We start from the raw sequence: 23,850 nt of genomic DNA on the forward strand, positions 1-23,850 counted from the left end.
AACTTATTTATGTGTTCTTTGGTATATATACGCCTGCATGAAATCCACAGCTATTGCATGTCTCAGAGTGCATGGCTGCTGCATTTGATCTGTCCCTGTGGGATAGCATGCATGTGTGCGGGTATTAGTGGAATAGCTAATGCATTGTGTGTATACATGTCTGTGGGTGTGCTAGAATATTTATCAAAGGCCAACCGCATGGACTAAAAGCATCAGATAAGCCAAGGCTGCATACGTTCACACGCATGTTCTGCACTGTGCTTATATTGGACCCAAAGATTCCCGCTCCCCGCTCCCCGCTCCACGCTCCAGGCCGACACAGAAGACAGAGACGGGGGCCAAGTGGAAGATTATTCCGAGTAGCACATATAGCAGTTCTCTGTGGGAGTCCAGAGTAAAGTGACAGCATCAGAGCAAACTGTGATGAAATGTTTGCATCACGCTATCTGATAGCCATCTCTATACTCAGTATCCTCTCCTCTCACATGTATGATTCATATAGATGCATGGAAGACTTCTTCAAAGCTCTCACATGTTTATGAGTCCGTGACATCTGACGCGTTCATGTTTACGCTCCCAAGCCACATTTGACATTTTCTGGATATGATGAATCATTAATGATGACCTCAATAGGCTTTCACATCTTTGGCCCACAGATCAATAAAGTGGTTAGGGGAGTAGGTCAGCAGCTCGACAGAAGTGTCTGTCTATGTGTGTGCGTGGGTCTTTGAGCGTGCCTCTAAACAGTCACGCCCAGCAAGTGACTGAGAAATGCCGGTGCTAATTGGCGGCCATGCGTGGCCCCCGTCTCCGGCGCCGCGCTCCGGGACTGGCAGAATTGTGGCTGGTTTTCCAAGTTTTTTTCCGAGCAATCCCTGCCTGCGAGGCTGTGGGAGTTCCATCCATTATTGATCATATCCAAGGATGAAAGCAGGGACGCACAGTGGGGACTGAGCATCTTTGGCCCCACACAGAAAAAAAAAAAACACACACAGCCAACTCTGTGTGAACAGAGACAAGGAAATATATATTTTTTAATTCACATTGAACTCAGCCTGAGAACCAGGCCGACTGAAAAGAAAAAGTAAATACAGCAAATTTATGTGAAATCAAATAAAACGCGTCATATGCTGTGAATCGTTACTCACCCGGAACATTTACAGGCGCAGTCGGCACAGAGTGTTTTGTACCCAGATGATGACATTGTATTATGCACTGCTTTGCCAACCTTGGCATCGGCTCAGCTCGGTGCTGCTCAATGATTCAGCGGTGTGGAATTGACCTCCACCTCACCTTGGCAATACTCTCCAACCAAATGGACGTTTGGCAGCAACAACACACACCAGATATACAAGCATGTGTGCACGCCAGTGATAGCACACACACACACACACACCAATTTGCAGAAATATACAGACACACACTCTTTGGGAAAGGTTACAATGCTGTTTGAAACAAAGGGGCAGATGGCTGACAATGATGCAGTGCCAACACATGCAAGGTGGTTAAAATATGCATTTTTCATTCGAGCGTGGGCATGAATATGTCACTATACATTTCTCTGAGGTAGTTTTTACTGAGGTAATGTTTGCCTAACATCAGTCGTAACTTCTCCTGCCAGAGTGCACCTCTGTGTTTGTTTTGGCCTGTTTGTGTGTCTCTCACGTCCCTGTGCCAGTTGTGGTTGTAATTTACTTTGAAATTTTATAACGAGCCGTAAACTCCACAACCAATGGCTTCGAATCATCGTTTAGGAAAATAAGGGCCAATTTCCACATCTGACACAGTCTTTGGGAAATCCCAACACCAATAAAAATGCATGAAAGCGAGTTTCTCTGCTCCATTGTAACATAACTACCCTCGCTTCCAGATATGATTTGGGATCCAAACTCTCAGTCCTAAATGATACCCAAGAAATCTTTGACTTAGCTTTCCAGTGCTGCCAGCCACACTTATGTTGTTTTAATTTGAAAAGTGAATGAATAGTCAGCCAAGGGCCTTTACCCATAAGGCCATTGGTGATTGTGATCTGAGCAGACCATAAAACCCTGCAGTTTGTCATCTAACTGCTCAGTGTGGCTGCTCTATTACATGCAATATTTAAAATTGATCCATTATAAACAAAACACACCAGTTGAATGATTTAAAAGTGCAGCAGCAGCAGCAGCAGCAGCAGCAATAAATATTGGGATGTTATTATTCAGAGAGAACAGTGAGGCTGTTATCAGTGAGATACAATCAAAGACTAACATTTTATTACATACATGCAGGTTTTTTCTATAAATACCTGGCGTAGAAAATATGACACCACCACTAACTATGAAATATACTGTTAAGAGGTCATTACTGAAAATAAACACACTTAATGGTGATTGCTGAAACCATCTAGTATTCAGTTTTGGACAGTCCCCAAATACATTTACTCAAGTACTGTACTTAGGGACACATTTGAGGTACTTGAACTTTACATTAGTGTTGGCATTTATGGACGTTCTAGTTCTACTCCACTACAACTCAGACAACAATATTGTACTTTTTTAATTTGTGTGAGAGATTTAGAGTTTACAGATGACAGTGTAAACCACCATATATCTTGATGTGTATCATCAGCTGAAGGATAAACTGTTCCTTTATGTGTTGAGAAATGTCTTAATCGATCCTTTAAAAGGCCTCTGAATTGGATGGAAAACGCATTATCATCACAAAGCTGAAAACAGGGGCTGGTCCACAACATTCACAAAATCTCTTCCTTACTGCCTCTGTCTTCAATATCATCTTAAATTTACATATTGCCTCAAAATTCTCATCCCACTTTTCTATCGGTCTTCTTGACCATAGCCCTTTGGAATCATACGGTCATAAGAATCCTTTTCTCAGCTCACGCCAACCGGTCGAGGCAGATTAATCTGAGTCTGCTCATTGTGGGAACTGTTGTGTTTCTCTATAGAGTGTAAGGTCTTGGCATTATTATGTTATGATTTGGTCTTAGACAATTTAACTGAATTAATTATCTTTTATTATAATTCATTCTTCTTTTTGCACTTTCTTTGTGAAGCACTTTGTAACCTTCTTTAGATAACTGCTATACAAATAAGTAATTATTATTTTTAATGATATAAAAGCACTACGTTTGTTTTGTTGCTGTTCTGCTTTATACTGAGCAGAATTACAGAGCTTTTATTTAGTGAACTTGGGTCTGAAGATAATGTCGCTTGTTTTTAACAGACAACTGAAATAGTCGACATGCAATGTATCAAAAAGTTACACCAGTTGAGTAAATTATTCAAGGTTATATATAAGCCTAAAAAACTATTCATTTTATGAAAAACATTGATTATAACATCTTCACTGCAGATAAACCAGTTAGGACGGACACAAACGATATCTTACTTCACTCTGCACCGTAGACTCTTTTCCCAATAAGCTCTGCACACAGAGTGACAGCATATTGTAGAACTATTTGAGGAGGACTCACTAATGACAAGGAATAATTCTGAAGAAGATCTGGAGCAGGAACACAGGACGAGCAGAACAGGAGCTGCAGTACGAAAAAAAATGAGCTCAACCTTTAACAGTTTCAAAAAGATGTACAGTTGTAAAATGAAACCTACACAAGCAGTGTAATATCCAAATACATCAGATAGAATAGTAAAACATTGGCCTGCTTTTACTTTTCATACTTTGAGTTGATAATACATAGTTTTACTTGTAGTGGAGTCTTTTGAAAGTAGTGGAATTGGTACTTTTACCCAAGTAAAGGGTCTGGATACTTCTCCCACCACTGCTAATATTAAAACCGTGGTTTGATTTCATTCGAATCTATTGAAACACTAAAGTATTTCATTTTCCTCTCCTTTGCATGAATAAAGACTGTCCACTCCATGTCATTGGCAAATTCAGTGGCCTTCCACTCTCATCCATCCCAGGTCATTAGCCCTGTCAGCGGGGCTAATCATCATCTCCTCTGGCTCAAGTTAGCCCAAGAGAGAGCATCGCCAGAATGAGACAGTTAAATATTCATGTCCCCACCGCTGTGTAATATCCTCCTCAGTGATGTTTGAACCTTTTGACCCCGAGGTAATCAGCGGCAATCACACAGTCACGCTGAACAGCGATGAATTTGATCTGGAGACGGCTGATTCTGACGAGCGTTTGACACCGCTGAGCACCGGGCACCAGGCAACAGCTCAAACTAGGATCACCGCTCCACACACACGCACACACACACACACACACACGCACACACACACACACGCACACGCACACACCTGACACATGCACGCAAAGGCAACGCTCCTGGTGACAGACAATTCCTTTCACCCGCAGGCATGTAGGTATGACATCACGCGATTAATAATGGAGCAATTAATTATGACCTATTAGACTGATGAATTCGATTAGATAGAGAAGAGGAATGTAGCCGTGTGATAATATTACACTAGGATACATTAATGACATTTTGGGGGGGAGAGGTATGGTGGGGGGCGGGGGGGGGGGGGGGGGGTAGGATAGAATTTGCATGTGCCAGTTTGGAATGACATACAGTCGTCTCTCTAATTATGTCAATGATGAATGGTGTTATTGATAAGATAATGATTTCTTACCTCGACATGGTTATATTCCTCTGTTTTAATGTGGTTACGCCGAAACCCGTGGATTCTGAGACTTTGATGTTTTTGCGAGGTGACAGAAGACGTCGCCTTCTATGAAAGTTTCTTGTTGACGACCCACTTAGCCTCATGGAAACCAGTGGCGCGTTCAAGGTGTCTTTGGAGCAGCTCTATGAAAAGGGTTCGATGCATAGAGACATCGAGTGCATATGTATGCTGTCGTTTCAGAGCGCCTCGAATGAAAAGACGCCTGCGTAAGAACACAAAGATTAAACATAATAGCTCTAAACAAGCGTAAAAGTGGATTTCTCTTGTGTGAGCACATTTAACCTTTTTGACATTAGCCTAAGACTCAATATGAAATGATTAGAATAGTTGTATACCTTGGCAGATGAAGCCAAACATGAGAGGCTCTCTATTCAAGCAGTGTTACTACAATCCACTGGCTTTTTTTGTTTTTGTTTCTTGACCTGCAACTCATGGTAATCATGGGCGCACTCAAGCTCCATAGCTGAAGCAGCTGCATGGCAGGTATGAATAAGATAAACACATTACACGTTTTCAAATATGTATGCTGTTATTCCACTGTGTGCTCGCTGAGGAAACAAAGGAACCCGCGGTGAGCGACTCGAGCACACTCCGCTACATTCCACTGACATCTAGTGTCAGATCCCGGAACTGAGATAACACACTGTGTCTGACCCTGTGCAGGTGCGTGTTTGTGCACCCGCCCCACCACCACCACCACCTCACCCGCCAGCCCCCCCCGGACACACATACGTTATCCACTTCCCCATTCATCAGTGTAGCCTTATTGATCGGCTCGATATGACCTTGAATGATCAGACAAGTGGAAGCGCCGCACCGGAATGAGAGCCATCCATTCCGTCTGTCCGCTATCTGCTGCCCGTAATGACTTGAGGGAAGACGGGGAGGCACAGGGGCCCGGTGAGATGAACCCTTGAACCAGTCAGCTCTGCAGTGGCCTTATGTCGTGGACAGCCTCCCCTCCAGGCACAGTCTGTTCCAGGGTGAAGACCGAGAAGTGGGTTAGTCTGTCTGAGACGCAGGAGACGAGACGTGAGCTGGGTACAACTGTACATTAATTCAGATAGATAGATAGATAGATAGATAGATAGATAGATAGATAGATAGATAGATAGATAGATAGATAGATGGATAGATGGATATATAGATAGTTAGATGGATAGATGGATAGAGCAGGGTTATGTAAGTGGATTTGGGTTACCAGGATAGTCCCACATCTGCATATGGAATAGAGTGCATTAAAATGATAATCAGTTGATGAATGATGAAATTCATCCTCTTGAGGGGAAAGATGAAGAGGAGCATTGCTCCAGGCTCTTATAGACGAGGGTCTTAGTGGGAATGCGTTTCATCCTCCAACATGTAGAATCTAACAGGATATGTAAAACATTTTCGCCCGCAGCTGAAACATGACTAGAACAGTTAATAATGATGATTTGGCCTCAATTTCAAATCAGTTTAATGAAATCAGTATGAAGTGTTAAAAAATGTCAGTTAGTTCTTCTCCTTCATTTCCCCTTTACAGTGAACACAGCTTTAAAGTTACTCTGCAGGGTAAGATCCGGAAAAATGTTGGTCAGCTCATGAAACACGTGCTGGAATAGTCACGACTGGCTCCATCTCAACAAACAACAACATTACAAGGTTATTATGGAGATAATTTATATTTTTTATTATCAACAAATACCAAGAATAGATAAGAAACTACATTATTTTCTGTGCAGCCAATTTGTGATACATCTAAATCCTCTTTACCATAAAGCTCAATCCCTCACACACCTCATTCCTGACACAAATACACATTCATTGTCCTAAACATGTATTATTCACGGCTGAAAATAGTCCCCTGTGTTAGTGATGTTTGCAGGAAATTACCGTCCCCAGCTGTTACAGAAAATTAGCAAGTCTTTTTATAAAAAATTGTCAATGATGTGGTTATTGATTTCCGTCTGCAGTAGCAACCATTGGATTCGGGGCCACAGACAAGGGAGGTTAGTCAGAAAGTAGTAAGAGATGGTTTAACATATTGACTTTCGCCTTTTCAAAGCATTTATTGACAATAAGATCTATCATTAGCTTTGTGCTTCAAATGATGTCTGCACAGTAGTCGGCTTGTATCAATAATAATTATCCTATATCACAATATATAATCTGCAGGCATCTATCTGAATTATAACTGAATTTTATATTTGAAACTTTATCCATTTTTGCTGATTCTGTACTTTTATTTATCATGATGGTGTACTGAAGTAGAAAGTTTGAATAGATTTTCCACCAATTACAACAGAAAACAAATCAATCAGAGCCCCTGTCAAAATATTTTTCAATCGATGTACCTGTCTTGCGAAAGACCGGACAGATTTTGACAGCTTTATTTTTGCCATTCAGCTTGTCTGCTCCATTTATCCACCGTCTGAAAGTCCAATTATAGTGAATACCGCACATGCACTGCTTACAATATTTTCAAAAACAGACGTCCTGACAAGCGGGTGAAGAGCATGAAGCCCAAAATGAGAATACATTTGAAAAGGTATTTTGAGTTTTATGGCCCATATTGAGCAATAACGAGCAGAACGGTCATGCAAGCGCACTGCATTGCATTCACACACATACACACACACACACACGCTCACTCCTGTGCCTCTTCATCATAGGATGTGACACCTGACGGCCCATTAGTTCCCAAAGTGCTATTCTATTCTATGAATTCCTCTCCTTATAGAATATTTAGACTCTGTGTGTTTCACTCCACTTGTCAACATGGGATGCATTATTCATGTTCCTGTGCCATTATCTGACGCTCTGCGTGATGTAACGCAGCCATTCCCGGGCCCCGCACCCACAAACACATCCAGTGACCTTGTGAACTGTGCACCGCCATCACCCTGCCTGCAGCGCTGTAGCAACTCCGCTTCACATAATAGACCGAGGAGGAGGACATTTGTGCTTTACTGGGGCTTTATTGTGCAATTAAAATGTGTGCTTACTTGAGTGCATCTATAAATGTGTGCCCGCAATACCTGCTTTTAAGAAAGAGATGGAGAGTGAGACCGAATTGAGCCGGCTTTTAATTATGCAATTAAAAAGGTATGCCTGTATTTAAGATTAAGAGTGATGTGTCCTGGCTGTATGAAATGAATTTAGGGGAGATATGACACCAGGGAGAAAAGAGAGGGAATTTGAGTTAACAGGCCTGCAGTGCAATTAAAAGATAAGTCGACGCCTGGTTTCATTGGAGATAGAATTAGAGAACGATTTAGAGTTTTGGCCGGCCTCTTTAAAATCCATACGGTGTGCTTGTGTTTGAGATAGAGAGAAGAAAAGCCAAATCGTAAGTTTTAACAAGCTGCAGAAAAAAAGGTAAGCTTCCAAAACATGGGTTTAAAATGAGGAAGAGACAAAAGAGGAAGTGGCACAGAGTGAAGGCTGAGTCATGCTTCTGCGTCGAGGATACGTAGGTAGGTAGCTTACACACGGAGCCGATGATTCATAGTTGTGCGTAGGTATGTGTGAGTAACGCTGCAGTTACAATGCGGAAACACTGGCGGCGGTAGAGTGTCGATGTTGGTGTTGAATGTCTTCCGGTTTCTCGTCCCCTTATTAACAAATTTCCTGGCGTCTCTGTTTACTTCAGATCAATGGCGAGTGATACGAAGTGGATCGTGTTGGAGCTGGAGCTGATAGATGTTGAAGAGCAATAGTTTTTTATAAAAGAACTGCAACGAGTGAAAGAAAGATGTCGTCAACTCAATCCAAATGGGCGCGGGTTTACTGGAGACGCGATGCTACCAAGTGGACCAATCACAGCTCTTGCAGCCTGCGTCGCCTTGACGCGTGGTTACAGGTGCGCGTCAGGGTACGGCATAGGTCTCTGCGTAGGGAGCACATCTACACGTAGGCTACAGATGTGTTTTGAAGCAGAAGCATGAATTGAGCTTTAGTAAAAATGAAGGTTTCAGATTTCTTGCTGAGGGTTAGGCTGAGCAGACTGATACCACTCCTGTGTTTCTATTAAAAACTGTAGCTGGAACCAGCATTCTGCTGGCTCAGTTAATTTAGTTTAGCATATTTTAGCATAATCCATAAATCCAGAAGAGTATACCATAGGTGGATTTGAATGTCTCGGTTTGCTGACACTTGGATGACACCACAGGAGCAGTATGGAGGCGTTTTCTGTTTTTTTCTGATGAGTCTGAGATGTTTGTAAAATTGGTCACCATTTACTTAAATTGTATTGGATTTGGCTGCAACGCTGTTTACTCCCCTGAAACTCCTAAAGTGTTTTGTGGACTCAAACACTTCATCAGCCCCTCCATCGGCATAGTCGTGACTAGATAATGAGTGAATATTAATTTTGGTGTAAACTATCTACCTTTACCATAAATATCCGTAAAGCAGTCATATGTCAAGTTTATCAGCAAACCCCCAGCTCCATCCCAGGCACATCGTAAACACACATATAGACGTTCTAGTCTACAACTAATCTTATAAAATGATGAAGAGTTTTGCAGGAAGCTGGTGGCATGGGGCCTTGTTAAGGGTTCTGACCATGACGTAGTTTTTTAGTCTTCTGTAGCCAATCATAGAGTTCAAGGTGGTGCTCACAAAATTTCCGTCGCTGTGGACTATTGTGATCAGCTGTTCCTGGGGGCCCCCTCTCAGCGTAGTTGCTGGTTTTGCCTACCCCATTGACTGGCTGCCACCAGAGCACCCTGAATGGTCTCGTAAAAAAATGTCTTCGATTTCATGCTGGAACAGTCGCCACTATCCCTGCCACCCTGAGATTAAAAAGGTGGTGAAAATAAAGGAGCTCTGCCAGACATCAGACCTAAATATTGGCTTTGGAAAATAATTTATCCTTTTTATTTGCAGAGCCAATAAATGAAAGGCTTTTCACAACTAATTGCCATGATGGCTCGGATGTTCCACACTATTGACAGTGGCTTTATGGGCTGCTGTGGGTTGATGCAAAGGCTATTTTTAAGAAACCAGACCAGCACAATGCATAATTTATTACACCAAAGGATAACCCTCCCTAGCCGGTGAATACAGAAAGCAATAAGGGCAACAAGGCATACAGCTGAAATGACTGATAATGCTTTACAACAGTTTCCAAATAGAGTAGATGGGGGGGGGGGGGGGGAAATCCTGTTTGCACATCATCTTCAAGGGAGGTGTAATTATCTCCCAGCCAATCAACACCTAGCAGTCACTTCCTGTGTCTGACCTTGCTGGACTCGTCACCATGGAAATGTTTCTCTCTCTGATAGAGCACAGCCTGGTCACACAATAACCTGTGTGTGTGTGTGTGTCTGTGTGTGTAGAGATGTGCGACAAACAATAGCAGTATTCCATGTTTTTGTCTCACCAGGGCACCTTGGAAACAGTCCCGCCTTTTATGGCTGACCATACTGATTTCCAAATACCAAATATGCAGGAGTGATGAGCCACCAGCTCCATGTGCACACACGCTCAAAACCCACGTACACACACACATACACACACATCTGCCTGTGTTCTTTTCACTCACAGATTTGGATAAAAATGTGAAAAATGACAGTATTTGTTTTCTTTTCATTTGGGATCTGTTATGACAGTCTGCATAAATAATGCATCTTCGGGAAATGCTGAAATATTTACCGAACACATATTGGCAGAATCTGACTGTGTTGTGACTCTGTGTGTGTGTGAGTGTGTGAATGTGTTAACGTGCGTGTGAAGTTGTCTCTTTAAACATTTTTTCAGTTAGAGACTATGCCTTGAAGTGAGCCTGCATTTAATGAGCGCTACCGCTTACAGAGGCAGAAATACTTCTTCAGCTTGTGTTCCCGGAGGCATTATCAGTCACTGACAGCTGGTTGAATGCAGCGCTCAATTTAAGTAGACCATCCTGTCAGATTGGCATTTGATTGACAGTTTAGAGACATTGGAGTTGTACTTAAAACTTACTTTACAATATTTATCTCACTGCTGGTAAAAAGTTAAAAGGACTCATCCACGAAACTGAAGGTGAGTTAACATCTGTTTGGGAACGGTTTGATTTGATATATAATGTCCAAGTTCAGTGCATGATTTTTTTTTTTTCATGTGTTAACCATTTTTATTGTCATCTTCCGAATGAAATATCTGTCCTGTATTTCTGTAATATTCCTTTAGAATGATTTAGTTCATTTATAAGATTCAATACCAAGGCTTTACCAATTAATAACGAACAATCTAAACTGAAAAAAAGCCAAAATATGAGAAAAACTTATACAAAAAACAAGGTACAGATAAAGTAGCTTGGTAAAGAAACGTGAAAACCAGAGAATAAAATGAGTCTCAAAACTGAATCTTGTGGGACCCCACATCTAATCTGTACTGAGAATGATTTATATGTTGGCTTAAATAGGCTATATTTAAGTTTTAACACCTGAATCAATACAAGGTCAGCATAAAAACTTACCAACAGCTCTCTCCATCTGTACAAAAGCTATGCTAACACTTGTGTTCACTTTCCCATCACTGTAATGTAAAAAACATGGTGGCCTCCAGACCCGCTCATGATGTCAATGGGAATGTAAAAAGCCCATTCTAGTAACATCTTCTGTGGCAGGCTAAAAACACATCTATTCCAACTACACCTTGGTTAAGAAGATGATGGTCTAATAACCATCATCAAAATGTGTTTATGTATGGAGTTTAGTTGCACTTATATATCGCACTTGCATGTAGCACTTAGTAGTTTGGCTTTTTTGAAGCTAATGTACTTTCAGATTTTTGCTGATCTGGGTTTGTACCCTCATGGTTGAATGCACTTATTGTAATTCGCTTTGGATAAAAGCGTCAGATAAAGGATATTTAATGTAATGGGATAAAGAAAACAGCAAAAACATCACTAGGATTATTTTATATTCAATTCTGCCAATAGATCCCTTTCACCTAAATCTTACACAATAGCCCTTTAATAGTAGTGAACACCAACCTGAAGTCAGTTGGTTAGAAAGTAGAAACGTTCACTTGAGCTGAATGGATGAAACGCACTGAATCATCTCTGGATTCATCTGATAGAGACAGGTGTCATGTATCATCGACAGTTGAGAGGTTGCGGTTGTTTTTTTCCACCTCTCACACGCATGCTCAGTGTTTCCCATCCACTGATTCCCATCAGCAGCAGCAGCGGCAGCAGCTTTGGACATCCACCGGTCCGTCAGCACATGGATCCCCGGTGAGGAGAGCGAGCCACTGGGGCCAGGAGGGTAAGACTGACTGCTTCTCTGGGTGTGAAGTCGGGTAGAGTGACGAGAGGAAGCTGCAGCTGAGCGCAAAAACAAAAGTGTAGCGCTGTTGATCAAGTGCGACTGAGGAAAAGTGTGAGAGGCTGAATGGCCGCGATGACTCACAGTGCTGGTGGTTAGTTTACATGTCGGGGCTCCGCTGAAAGTAACCACAATGTAGTATTCATCTCTCCGTTCTAAAAGAAAACGATTTAATTCCAAATCTGACGTTTTTCTGCGTCGGTTTTTGAAACGGGAAAAAGCGAATCTCGCTTAAGTGCGTGGTCGTAAATAAACCCTGTTGCATAATCGATTTCGTTAAAGTTCCTGTAAGACAAATTAATTATACAGTTTATAAAATACAACGCAACTGATCTGCAGTCGAAGATGACTCTGAGTCTGGAGGAAAGTTGAAAGTTGAAGTGACTGTATCAGCACCACGGACAGCGGTCTGGTCAAATGGTCCTCGTCATGAATTGATTATATATTAGGATCAAACTGTTTTATCATCACTGCAATGAAAAGTCGATAATCCATATAAAATCATGAGAAAAAACACCAGTTGGACCAATGAGTCATATTTTCATTGTAATGCATCACAGATAATGTGACTCACCAGGCAGTGCTCCATATACTTGTTTTCTTCATTATGAATCACAATTGGACTCAAATGGCAGTGAAACAGATTAAAATACCACATTGCAAATAGAGCTGTTTGAAAACATACTGAAGAACACAGCAGTATCATAACCAAAAACATCAAACATAAAAGTGAATTTGATACAATGATAACGTAATTTGAGTCGTCTTTTCCTTTTTTAAATTATCCTTTTTATCGTTTCCATGAGATATACAGCAACTTCAACAATAGAAGAAGGGACATGTTAAAATCACCAAAAGAAAATTAAGGGTGTTAACAATACTGGAAGATTAAGTATTTCATAAACAGAACAAACAAGCAAACTAAATCCTATATATATACATAAATACATACATACATGATGCCGCTATCGTACAAAATAGAAACAATCTGTGTGTTTCAGCTGGTTTAAAGAGGAAGTTCACCCAAAAAGGAAAATTCACTCATATCCTCTCACCACTATGCCACTGGAGAGGTAGGTTAAGTGTATGAGTCCACAAAACACTGTTGGAGTTTCAGAGGTAAACAGTGTTGCAGCCAAATTGACCCATTCTTCAGAATTAATAACCATTGTATCATTAAAATGATATTCATTGTTATGTTTACTTGCAGTGTCATCCATTTACAGCTTCCTTACTGGGAGTCCCTCGTTCGGTCCGCTCTGTAAACGGAGAATCCGGCTACTTTGATCGCCGCATCCGGGATCTTGTTGTTTTGCCAGGTTTCTGTGATGATAGTCACAAAATGAAGCGTACATCTCGATCGGAGCCATCTTGTTTGTAAGAGACCTGGAGTTGGTCGAGGAACAGACTCAGGAGCGTTGGTCTGTACGGGTTAGCCTTCAGCGTAGTGCATAGCCTGGCTGGCTTTCCCTGCTTTTTGTTCCTCTCCCTCCAACGCCTGCGTTGTGTCGCTGGTGGGATTGTAATGGTGTTGGTACCTGGGGTACATAGTATCTCCAGGGGTTAAAAGATGGGTTAGGGTGTATTTAGTACTCTCCATCGCTGGGCTACCTAATAACTACTCTTCATATAGGCTTTAAAATGTAGTCATACAAAGTTTTACATGGAAATTGTGGAAGTTATGTACTTTCCTTCCAGACTTTCCCATGAATTGAGTTTCAGATCTAAATCAAACATCAGATAATTTTCTTTAGCTTGTAATAAATGCAAAAGTCGTCCACAAATTGTCCACATGGTGTCATTTGAGTCATCTTGCTCTTTTCATTGCCACAAGAACTTGACTTTCTTGACTTTCTGTTTTTATACATCCCTACAATATTGAGTTACGATTTAAAATCCCATGAATTAAAGAAAAGGTTGTTTATTGAACAGCTTGGGGTCAACTGGTCCCGTCGGGTCCATGATTCAGGATTGTGTTTCAATCTGCAGTCGGGTTAAACTTACCTCTGTGGCGCAAACTGAGATCAGGCATGGGTGGCCGCTTAGAGAAACCATTTGAAGGTGAGGAATGAAACAAATCAATCAAGGCACCACGGGCGAATAACAACAGAGGGGACATGTGTGCATATGAGGACGAATAGAGCGAGCGCACACTTGCATACGTGTGATTCATCCGTAGAGGCACCTCAGGGCCACGGTAGCCGTCAATCGTTCACATGCTGCACCAGCAACCGGTGCGATTTGGCGACACGGGCCTAGATTTATGACGGGTCTCTGAAGGGAGGGGAGGCTTTTATTGAGGGAAATCCATATTCAGCAGATAAACAGTGCTTGTGTTATATAGTAACGGCCATACATCTGACATACATATCAATCTCTTCACGACTCTGAATACCCGTGTATATGTATGTGTGTGTGTGGATGTTTACTGCAGGTGTACAAGGTTTCGTGGGGTGTGATGGCGTCGTGCTCCGAGGCCTGTGTCTCAGGAGGAGACTCCTCTGGGAGTGAGGTGAGCGTTACTTTCTCTGGGGTTTGATCTGTTTTATTTGATTTTATTACAGCTACAAGAGTCTATTTGTTCTATTAAATCGCTTTTAAGTCCTGTGTTCTGAGTTTTTTCTGTTTTAACCAGTGATAATATAACAGCGCTATATTTATCAAATAGACTGCACAGTGACTAAACTATAATATTTTCTAACTAGATTAGATTAGATGATTAGATTAGATTAGATTCAACTTTATTGTCATTGCACAGTACAAGTACTTATACAACGAAATGCAGTTTAGCATCTACCCAGAAGTGCAAAAAAAGGCAGTAAAGTGCAGAGTATTGTGCGTATTTAAATTGGAATTTAAATAAATAGATATGTACAGTAAGAAATATGTATGGTATAGTACAGTAGTTAGTAATTAGGCTCCTATCCAGAGTTTTTGTGTTTTCCAACCTGGGCCTTATGTTTTGTAAAGGTGTGTGTGTGTTTAAATAAATGTTATTTAGAAAAATATCTGGAATCAGTCCAGTAGATCGTATTTATCAGCAGCCATGACACAGCAGTGGCCACAATGTAGTCTTATGGGGCAACTGCGACCCTCCACAAATTTTTCCACAAATAAAAGGCTGAAATGTATTGATTGTCTTTTTTGCCCATAAGACACATGGGCAGACAAACTACACTTCCCTCTAATGTGAGAAACTGGGAAGTCAAATGTAATCGTGGAGGATTCTTGTTCTCCCAAGTAATTTGGTCCCTTTGTGCCCATCATCTGTCCAGACGGGTTCTAGCTGTCTTCAGTTTGGGGTTCGTTCCTATCTGCACCACTTCTACGAGGGGTGCTCATCCTCCATGTGGGAGAGAGACCCTGAGGATCGGGGGTTCGTCCAGAGCCAGAGGTCAGCCCTGTGGTGGAACTCAGCAGTCTGGAAGGTAGAGCAACGACAAGCTCACACACTTTTTACCTTGCTAGCCTATGACTATACCTCTGTACTGGCAACAGCCACAGCCGGAGGTAAAAGGTTAACCCGGGTACTTACAGAGTACTTCAGCTAGGTAAATTGGGTTTTTCAAGACCGGGATATGGTCTTAGCCAGGATACTGAAATTGGGACATGATGTTTACATGTTTAAACACAAAGCGGGATTAACAGTGCACATGCAAATGCAGCCAGCAACACCTTGAGAGGATTTCTGTTAAGATCTTACAAACATTTAATATGGACTCAAAGATAAATGGATTTGATTTCTCTTCTTTTCTCGATATCACATATGACCTAACTCAAGCATTCATAGGCTAATTGTGACATCCTACACTTTTACATTACATATCATTTAGCTGATGTTTTTATCCAAAGCAACTTTCAATGAGTGCATTCAACCACGAGGGTACAAACCAAAACAAACATCCTACACTTAAAACCTCAACTCTGGGTAAACCGCAATTTAATTGGTTGTCAGATGAGTACAACCCTGACATGGTATTTCTAGATTTGTCTGAAAACCCATGAAATTACTTTCTTACTTTTAATTTCAGTCGTTATTAGAGAATTTGATCCAATTAATCAAGTCACACTGAGCTGATGATTAAAGTAATATTGAAAACTAGACTATTTAATGGGACACATTCATTTATGAAGTTGAACATGATGGTAAACAAATCCTTAAAATCCATGACATGCACGTCACACATTATAGTAATGTCTGGCATCTCATGCATTATGTGGTTGCTAGACATACGGGGCACTATTTTATCTATGGGGTCTGCAGAACATACAGTGATTAGGATGTGCCAAGGTTTAGAGAGAATGCTTGTCTACAGAGGAAACAGTGTAACTTGTGTGTGTAGTGAAAGTTCACCGGCAGTCCGCTGAATCCAGCCCAAGTGGCTCTTGTTTATTTGTGCAATCGCTCTCTGCTGTTATGAGATAGCAACAAAACGCCAGACCGCACTTCATTTGAAGTCCAACAGACTCGTGACGCTCAGATGTGCATTTTCTATTCAAACACTCTTCGGCGCCAGATGGGAAAATGTCAATTGAGTCACTGTCTGCAACGTGCAGAGACACTTGCTCTCATTGCGTCTGGTGTATTATAGGGCCTATTGTGTTTTTCACAATATCCTGCTCTGATATTTCACATAATAGTTATCAGTACCGGTTGATATAACACAAAAGAGATTCCACCCACGATGGGTGTCTGATATGTCCCATGAGAAATCCTACAGGTAAACGAACAATTGTGTGTATTACATGTAAGCATAATTCCCTGAGGAGACGCGGGATCACACCCTCATTGTTCAGGGAAAGATGATTCTTCCGCTTTAGTAATACACTGATCATTGCTATTGTAGTATCGTCTATGACTGATGCTTGTGTCACTCTGTCTGTTTCCGCAATTACCCCACAATTTATCCAATGACTCCTGAACTAATTTAAAAAACAGTCACATAAAAGTATCTAGTATATAGAATATAGTAGACGTTCTCTTTCAGAAAAAACATTTTAATTGTTTTGTGACGTCTTCTCTTGAGTACCACTGCTCTACATTGGTTTAATTTGAACGGACTCATTAGGCGAGACTGGGGCTCAGGGCGGTAAACAACTTTATTATATCAATAATAGTTTTCAACAATAGATGAAGATGCAGTTATAGAAGAGATGTCGTGTATCTTCTGTCTGTTACAGAGATGAGGGATATGGCTCCCCCCCATTTCACCTAAATACAAACTGACACGTCCCCCATGCATTGCTGTCCCAGCTGCCACACTGTCGGCCTGGAGAGGACGGCGGACAGAGACACCTCAGTCCCCCCCCTGATGAGCTTCACCACTGTAATAACCATAAAGTGAAACTCTCCCTTGTGTACACATGTTGGATAGTGCACACCGTGCATTTTAAACCTTTGTCTCTGCATGATGAACTACAGGCAGTGGTGTGGTGGTATTTGTAAAGGTGAGGGATTACGTGCAAGCCCCTCTGCCCATTTGGCAATTTGGATTTTTCTGCATCACAAACAACAAAATGACCTTTCCTAACAAGAAGGGAGGAGCACCAAAGAGTTTCACTAAGAGTAGAAACAATAGATCAGGACTCCACAAATTAAGCCTTCATGTTTCCGTCCTCTCTCTCCAGGTGTCCTTGGCCCTGGGCCTCCTGATCCTGACTGCAGGCATCGCCAGCCTGTCGGTCGGCTCCTTCACTCCCCATAAAATCGAGTCGTTCGGAGAGGGGGACCTGCTCTTCGTCGACACCCAGGCCATTAGCTTCAACAGGGGGCTGCACCTCAGCGCCGCGGCCGGGATCGGGCTCTCCTGCCTCGGCTCGGCCCTGCTGGTGATGGGGGTTGTCGTTTGGATCCTGCCCAAGGCCAACTTGAAAGAGAGGCTGTTCCACAGACCGGGGGAGGGGGAAGGGAGAGGAGAGCTGCGGTCCAAGTGGAGGGGATTTCGGGATCCGGGGGATGTGGTCACTAAGCCGCCAGGTATCGAAGAGGGGAAGCTACCTGTCACACTGTCGAAAGTGGAAAATGTGCAGCCCACTTCTTAAAACGATCCCTGCTGAGCAACATGGCTCCAGGCTGTTGTTGTAGTCCAGAGAGCCTCATTTACAAGGTCTTATGCTGGTTTGTTTTTCATCTATTTTCAAGGTAAAATATATAATTTTATCACACTAATGGAGGTCGTTTGGATACCTGGAAATAAGCCTCAGACAAGATGTAGACAGAATACTTCAAAAAACCTGTCATGGTTCAAAAGCACAGCTTGATCAGAGATTTTTTATTGTCGAAACAAACCCAAATTAAAACATATAAATGAGGCACCAAGACTTCAACCAGAGACCGTGTGGCTCTCTTGTATTGTAGCTGTTGACTTTGTGCAGTGCAGTGCAATAGTCTTGTATTTAAAGAGAGTACTGTACAGTGACTAATGTCTGCCCAGCCACTGGGAGAGAGCAGTGTACTAATGACTAATGGTAGAAACTCTATTTTTACCCCTTAACTTGATAATGTTTTTTGTATTTCAATCAGCTTTCCAAGTAGTTAGACATATGACCCCATTCACAAATCCAAACCTACACCTCCATTCACATACATACAGAATATACACATACGGATCACAGGTGCTCACATGCAGGAGTGGTTTACAGATAAAAACAGTTCTACATCTATATTTTCACACGTCTACACCGAGGTGGTGAAAGCATGTACAGTCACACACCCACACACACAAATCCGTGCTTCATTGACAGAATCACCTATTTTCTCTCCACTGTAATCTAGCTCCCTAATTGCCTGCAATCTGTGTCTCCAGGCAACAGTTGGGCCTCAAGTGCTCTATTTTCACCTCCGAACAAAGACTCCTTTCTGATTGGTCGCCCGTGTTCCCTCTCGTCATTTTCACTCCAATCAGATGTTTTGTTTACAGTCAGACACCGTTGTAGCGGGTAAGTGGTGAGGCACTGAGGTGAGAGAAAGATGCACCGGCACCTCAGAGGCCACCTGTTAAATCGGCTCCTCTGGTTTATTTAAATTAGTTGGATTTTGAAAAACAATTACAATAGACATTATAACCACTGCACTGATTCTCACTGGATGTTATTATTGGTGTTTCATTGTTTTATTGTGTTATTGGCCATGGTGAAGACACCGGAGTCAAATGAGGGTCAAGTGTCACTGGTGCAAATGAAATGACCAGAATAAAGTTGTGATCTGCAAACTGAACTCTTACAACTGTGCTTCCATTTGATTAACTTGTCTTATGTCAACCAGGAGAGACCTATAAAGAAACAAATGAAAGAGAGTAAATCAGAATATGATTGAAGTAGAACACCATGAAACAGTCCGATGAATTAGCTGCTTCGAATAAGGAGGAGTCTTCCCCGCGGAGCAGAGACACTGATGGTGGCGATGACGAATGGAGCCCGAAGTAAAGACGTCTCATGAAGGGCTTCTGATTAGTTGGACGGTAAAAGGGAGATGACCGAGTATCAAGTGTTATGCTGCAGCAGGAGCCAGAGTTGGACACCCACGGATCAAGGCAAGCATGCCAGGCTGTGATTGGAGGAAAAATGAGCTGGTGGAGCCTAGAGATACCGTTAACTGTGCATGTGACGGCACACGTAAGAAGACAGTCTTTCTGACTGAGTTTTCACTTAGCCTTATATTTCACATCTGCAGTAAGTCATATTTTGGACATTTTCAAAATGATACTTAGGGCACAAACTTCGTATTCAACCCTCATAGACCAAAAGTAAAGGAATCGAGGGAAACAAATAACTATCAAATATAATGACCGTCTATTACACAATGGGTGTTGAACTATTTACATGTAATTATGAGTGTAACAATGAGCCACTGTGTTACTCTGAAGCTCTATTTAGGTATTTGACCATTAGCTTTATAGATTGTCCATCCCATTCTTGTGAACCCGATAGCTCAGGGAATCTCTTCAAATTTGGTACAAACATTTTGTTGGACTCAAAGATAAGCCGATTATTTTTTATTGTTCGTGGGGTCCAAGGTCAATGTCACAGTGACCTCATGTTCTTTCGAATGTGTAGTATGTCAGGAACAACCTCAAGAGTTTCATCACATCTGGCAAAAACATTCACCTGGACGCAACAATGACTTCATACAAATTCGGGGGTCATTGGCCTCGGTAGCTGTGCCCTTACAAAACACTTGTTTTTGCTTAGTGAACAACACATTACTTTAAAATAATACTTCAAAATGTAATGATATCATTTCTCTGTGACATGTGGTTTAAGCTGTGGGCATGTGTGTGCATGTGTTTGTGCGTGTGTGTTTGTGTGGGTGTCTGTGTGTGTGTGTGTGTGTGTGTGTGTGTGTTTGTGTGCGTGTGTGCGTGTGTGCGTGTGTGTGTGTGTGTGTGTGTGTGTGTGTTTGTGTGTGTGTGTGCGTGTGTGTGTGTGTGTGTGTGTGTGTGTGTGTGTGTGTTTGTGTGTGTGGGTGGGTCTGAGACTGGTATTTGTGTCTGTATGAGTACATCATGTTACTTTGGTGGGATGAGTCACAGCTGTGAGTGTGACTCAACTTATCTTGTCCCTCAAGTCACACAGTAACAGGAGGATCACCAAACTGTCAAAACAAACACACACACACGCACACACGCACACACACACATAAACAGTCACTTAGGTCACGACTCCTTTTCTTTCTTTATATTTTAGTGATTTTCTAGCTCTCTTATAGTCGTCCTTACCCCTGCAGATAAAAAATGTTTGTATCATAAATTATAAACTGTTGACATCATTATTTTAAAGGTCACCCATAGAAAGCGAAAACTATACAAAAATAGATATTCAATGCAGGGGTTGTTTTTGTGCATCACATTTGAAGTCTGTCTTCTTTTCTCTCCTGTGCCAAAATCATTAACACATCAAGCCTGTATATGAGCCAGCATCCGTGCCATCACAGGAACTCTTCTCCTTGCTGTCAACATGCCCCTCGCACTCTCAGCGCATGTTTGCATGGCTGACTTGAGCATGCTGGGTTTATTAGCGAGTGTATGTAAGTGCATAATGAGATATAAAAGTGGAAGCGGTGGCAGCGTTTCCTGTGAAGATGGAGGCTGATGCGCTCCACTGACTTGCACAGCTCAGGGTGTGAGTCACACTGTTGTCGGAGAGAACCGAGCAGCCGAGGATCGGCTGATTGGCAGACCCAGCTGTCCCAGTGTGTGTGTGGGGGGGGCTGTATATATGGCTGCTGAAGAGTCGAGCTGCGCTGATGTGATACTGTGACATCTCATCCGGTGTGGAGAACAGATAGAAAGCTGGAATGTGTCTCAGAATGTGTGTGTGGTGCCGGCACAAAGACTTTTGCTAGTCATTTGAAGGATTCATCAGTTGCATGGTCCATATTAGTGGTTGTTTTTATTTGTACAATAGTTTGAGTAGGGAAACACTGAGAAAACTGGTTGAAACATGTAAGACTGCAGGGACATTGCTACACAATGTAAACAGTGAACACACAAACTAGTGAAGGAGCAACTGTAGCAATGTGCATTTACTTTTTTTTTAATTCTATACAGAGAATATATAATTAAAATCAATTGTAACAGATTTAGCTAGCAGCTGTCATCCCTGACTGATAAACTGATACAATCTTATATCAACCTAGACCTTTTTATAAAATATTATGTATTAAAAATGAAAGTGCTCTAAGAAATACAGTAAGAAATGCAGTAAGAAATCCTTTTGTTGACATCATTATTTTAAAGGGTCACCTGGGACAGTGTGGTCCTGATGCAGGTAGTCTTCAAATGCTGCCTCCAAAGCATGCAGTCATCAATGTGAAATCTACATTAATACATAAAAGTCCAGTAAATTGAAGTCTGTCATTGGCTTGGTCAGAGCGCGATGATGGTTTTAAACACTGCAAAGCCTCCTTAAATTGAGAAACTCCACTTCCCCCCTTCTTTAACCCAGAAACCAGGTTAACCAAAGGCGGTACTTCCAAACTGAGATACCCACTCCCGTAGTTGCTCTATTTTCTACCGGCACTTCACTGCTCTGATTGGCCAGGCATCTTCTGTGAGGAGGGGGTACAAGATTGTGAATGAATGGAAACTAATTTCACTACACCTCAGATAACGTCACAGGGCCAAACTATACTGAATAAAGAAAAGAAAACATAGTCGACAACGTCTTGGCGTAAATTGTAGATCGATGATGCATATTTTCTATTTCATCAATGACAGTGCAGATGATGTGACACCATGTTGACACGCAGCCAACTCCAGCGCCACGTCGCTAACATGGCTATAAATCATTCACCAAATGGAGAAATGTCATTTTATAAAATGACCCTATTGGCAGGAGAACAGCATTCATGCGTTTGCATGTTTCGTTTATGAACATAGACACGCCCAGAAAATCTCCTCCTAAAACCAGTTTATTTCACAGTGGACTGATTTGCAGGTCCCTGAAATATGCATGATGTCATGCACTGAAGTACAGCCCATGCACTGTTTCCATGTAAGTGACAAACCCACAGAAATCCTACATGAATTCCCTGTTGCTGTGATACGCCAGCAGAGCGCCAAGTTAATTCCGGCAGCTTCGCACAATCACCAATCACATTCTCACAAGTGAGCGAGGCAGTGTCTGACAGTCAATCAAGCCGCTGCTGCTGCTCCTGCTCCTACCTGCTGCATTCTCACTCCATTACCCTCCTCCTTCTCCTCCTCCTACTCCTTTTCTGCTACTTTCTTATTGGCGCACTTAACAGCGGCATCTGTTGCCTGGTGCATTTATGTGTCTCCGGTATCTCAGTGATCTGTAGCTGCTCATGTGCATTCAGCGCTCCTCCAGTGGTGGGGGGGGCTCAATGTGCTTCCTTCAGAGCTTTGTACAGTTTGGATTCATTTGCGGAGCAGCCGAGGAGATATTACCTAAGTTTGGTCCAATAAATGCTCTTAAACCTTTTGAAATGTCACAGAATTTCAGAAAGATGTATCATCAGACACATTTCACCATTGTGGAAAACATAAACGTTGGTTAGAGATGTTACACCGCATTCAAGAGAAGGAGAAGAGAGAATCTTGCTGTGACTTCTCTTTGCCATTACATGACCTCACGCTGAACTTAACATTTCTTCTGTAAGTACTGAACATGCGCTCCTTCAGAATTCTGGAAATGGTTATGGTTGACCACGCCATGTTTCACGCATCTCAACATGAAGAGATATTATTTGCCTCTGGAGCCACAACTCAATCTAAGCATTTGCAATGGCCACATTCTTATCACAATATTGTGCAGTCCATCACCATTAACATTCTCCACTGCAGGCCGGTGTACAGTATGTGTGGGGGAGGGAGTTTAACAGTAAGTGCAGAAACGTGGAGAAAGTCATGTCAGTAAATATTCCTATCAATGTTTTAATGTAAAAACCCTTCCAGCTTCGCTCTGTGGCATTCCACACGTTTCTGATGAAGTTCCCCACAACCCACAACCAATCAACCTCTGATGTTAGAGGTGACTATAGGAGCAGCGCTTCCACGTCAGAAAGAAGAGATATTTATAGGATGTATCTTCCACTCAGACACTTTATTTACAAATGTAGAGTGAAAAGCTTATTTTACAGAGAGTGAAAACGACAAAACGACGAGTAAATGAACATTAAGCCGACCCTCGTTAGGAAACCTAACAAAAAGAATCTTGGCCTTGTCTACACTGCGTAGGATTTTTTTTTTACAGATATATTTCCCTTCTGTTTTACAAAAAAATCTTGATCCACACAACCTTCATTATCTCCGAACAAGCACGTGAGGCCAATAGGTGGCGATAAAATCCATATCAGTGATCTGTCAAAAAACTGCGCTGGGGTCCAAATAATATTTGGCGAGACAGACGCCTGTGAATGTTGGTAATGTGAT

General features: G+C 42.0%; 1 protein-coding gene across 6 annotated transcripts in view; it reads left to right on the forward strand.

Moving 5' to 3' along the window:
* The window catches only part of nrsn1l (neurensin 1-like), a 104,363-nt gene extending 85,209 nt beyond the window's left edge, over window positions 1–19,154 (forward strand). For 5 of the 6 annotated variants that reach the window (XM_053447286.1, XM_053447284.1, XM_053447282.1 and 2 more), the window contains 3 exons: window positions 14,391–14,468; window positions 15,232–15,384; window positions 17,585–19,154. In XM_053447286.1, coding sequence (XP_053303261.1) covers window positions 14,415–14,468; window positions 15,232–15,384; window positions 17,585–17,998 — 621 coding nt within the window. In that variant the 5' untranslated portion in view covers window positions 14,391–14,414 and the 3' untranslated portion in view covers window positions 17,999–19,154. Of the gene's footprint in view, window positions 1–11,811; window positions 11,897–14,390; window positions 14,469–15,231; window positions 15,385–17,584 lie in introns of those variants that run through there. The other variant, XM_053447287.1, reaches the window with a different exon arrangement.
* The last annotated feature ends 4,696 nt before the right edge of the window (window positions 19,155–23,850 follow it).

The sequence above is a fragment of the Pleuronectes platessa genome, chromosome 18 (assembly GCF_947347685.1).
Source record: "Pleuronectes platessa chromosome 18, fPlePla1.1, whole genome shotgun sequence".
NCBI lineage: Eukaryota > Metazoa > Chordata > Actinopteri > Pleuronectiformes > Pleuronectidae > Pleuronectes > Pleuronectes platessa.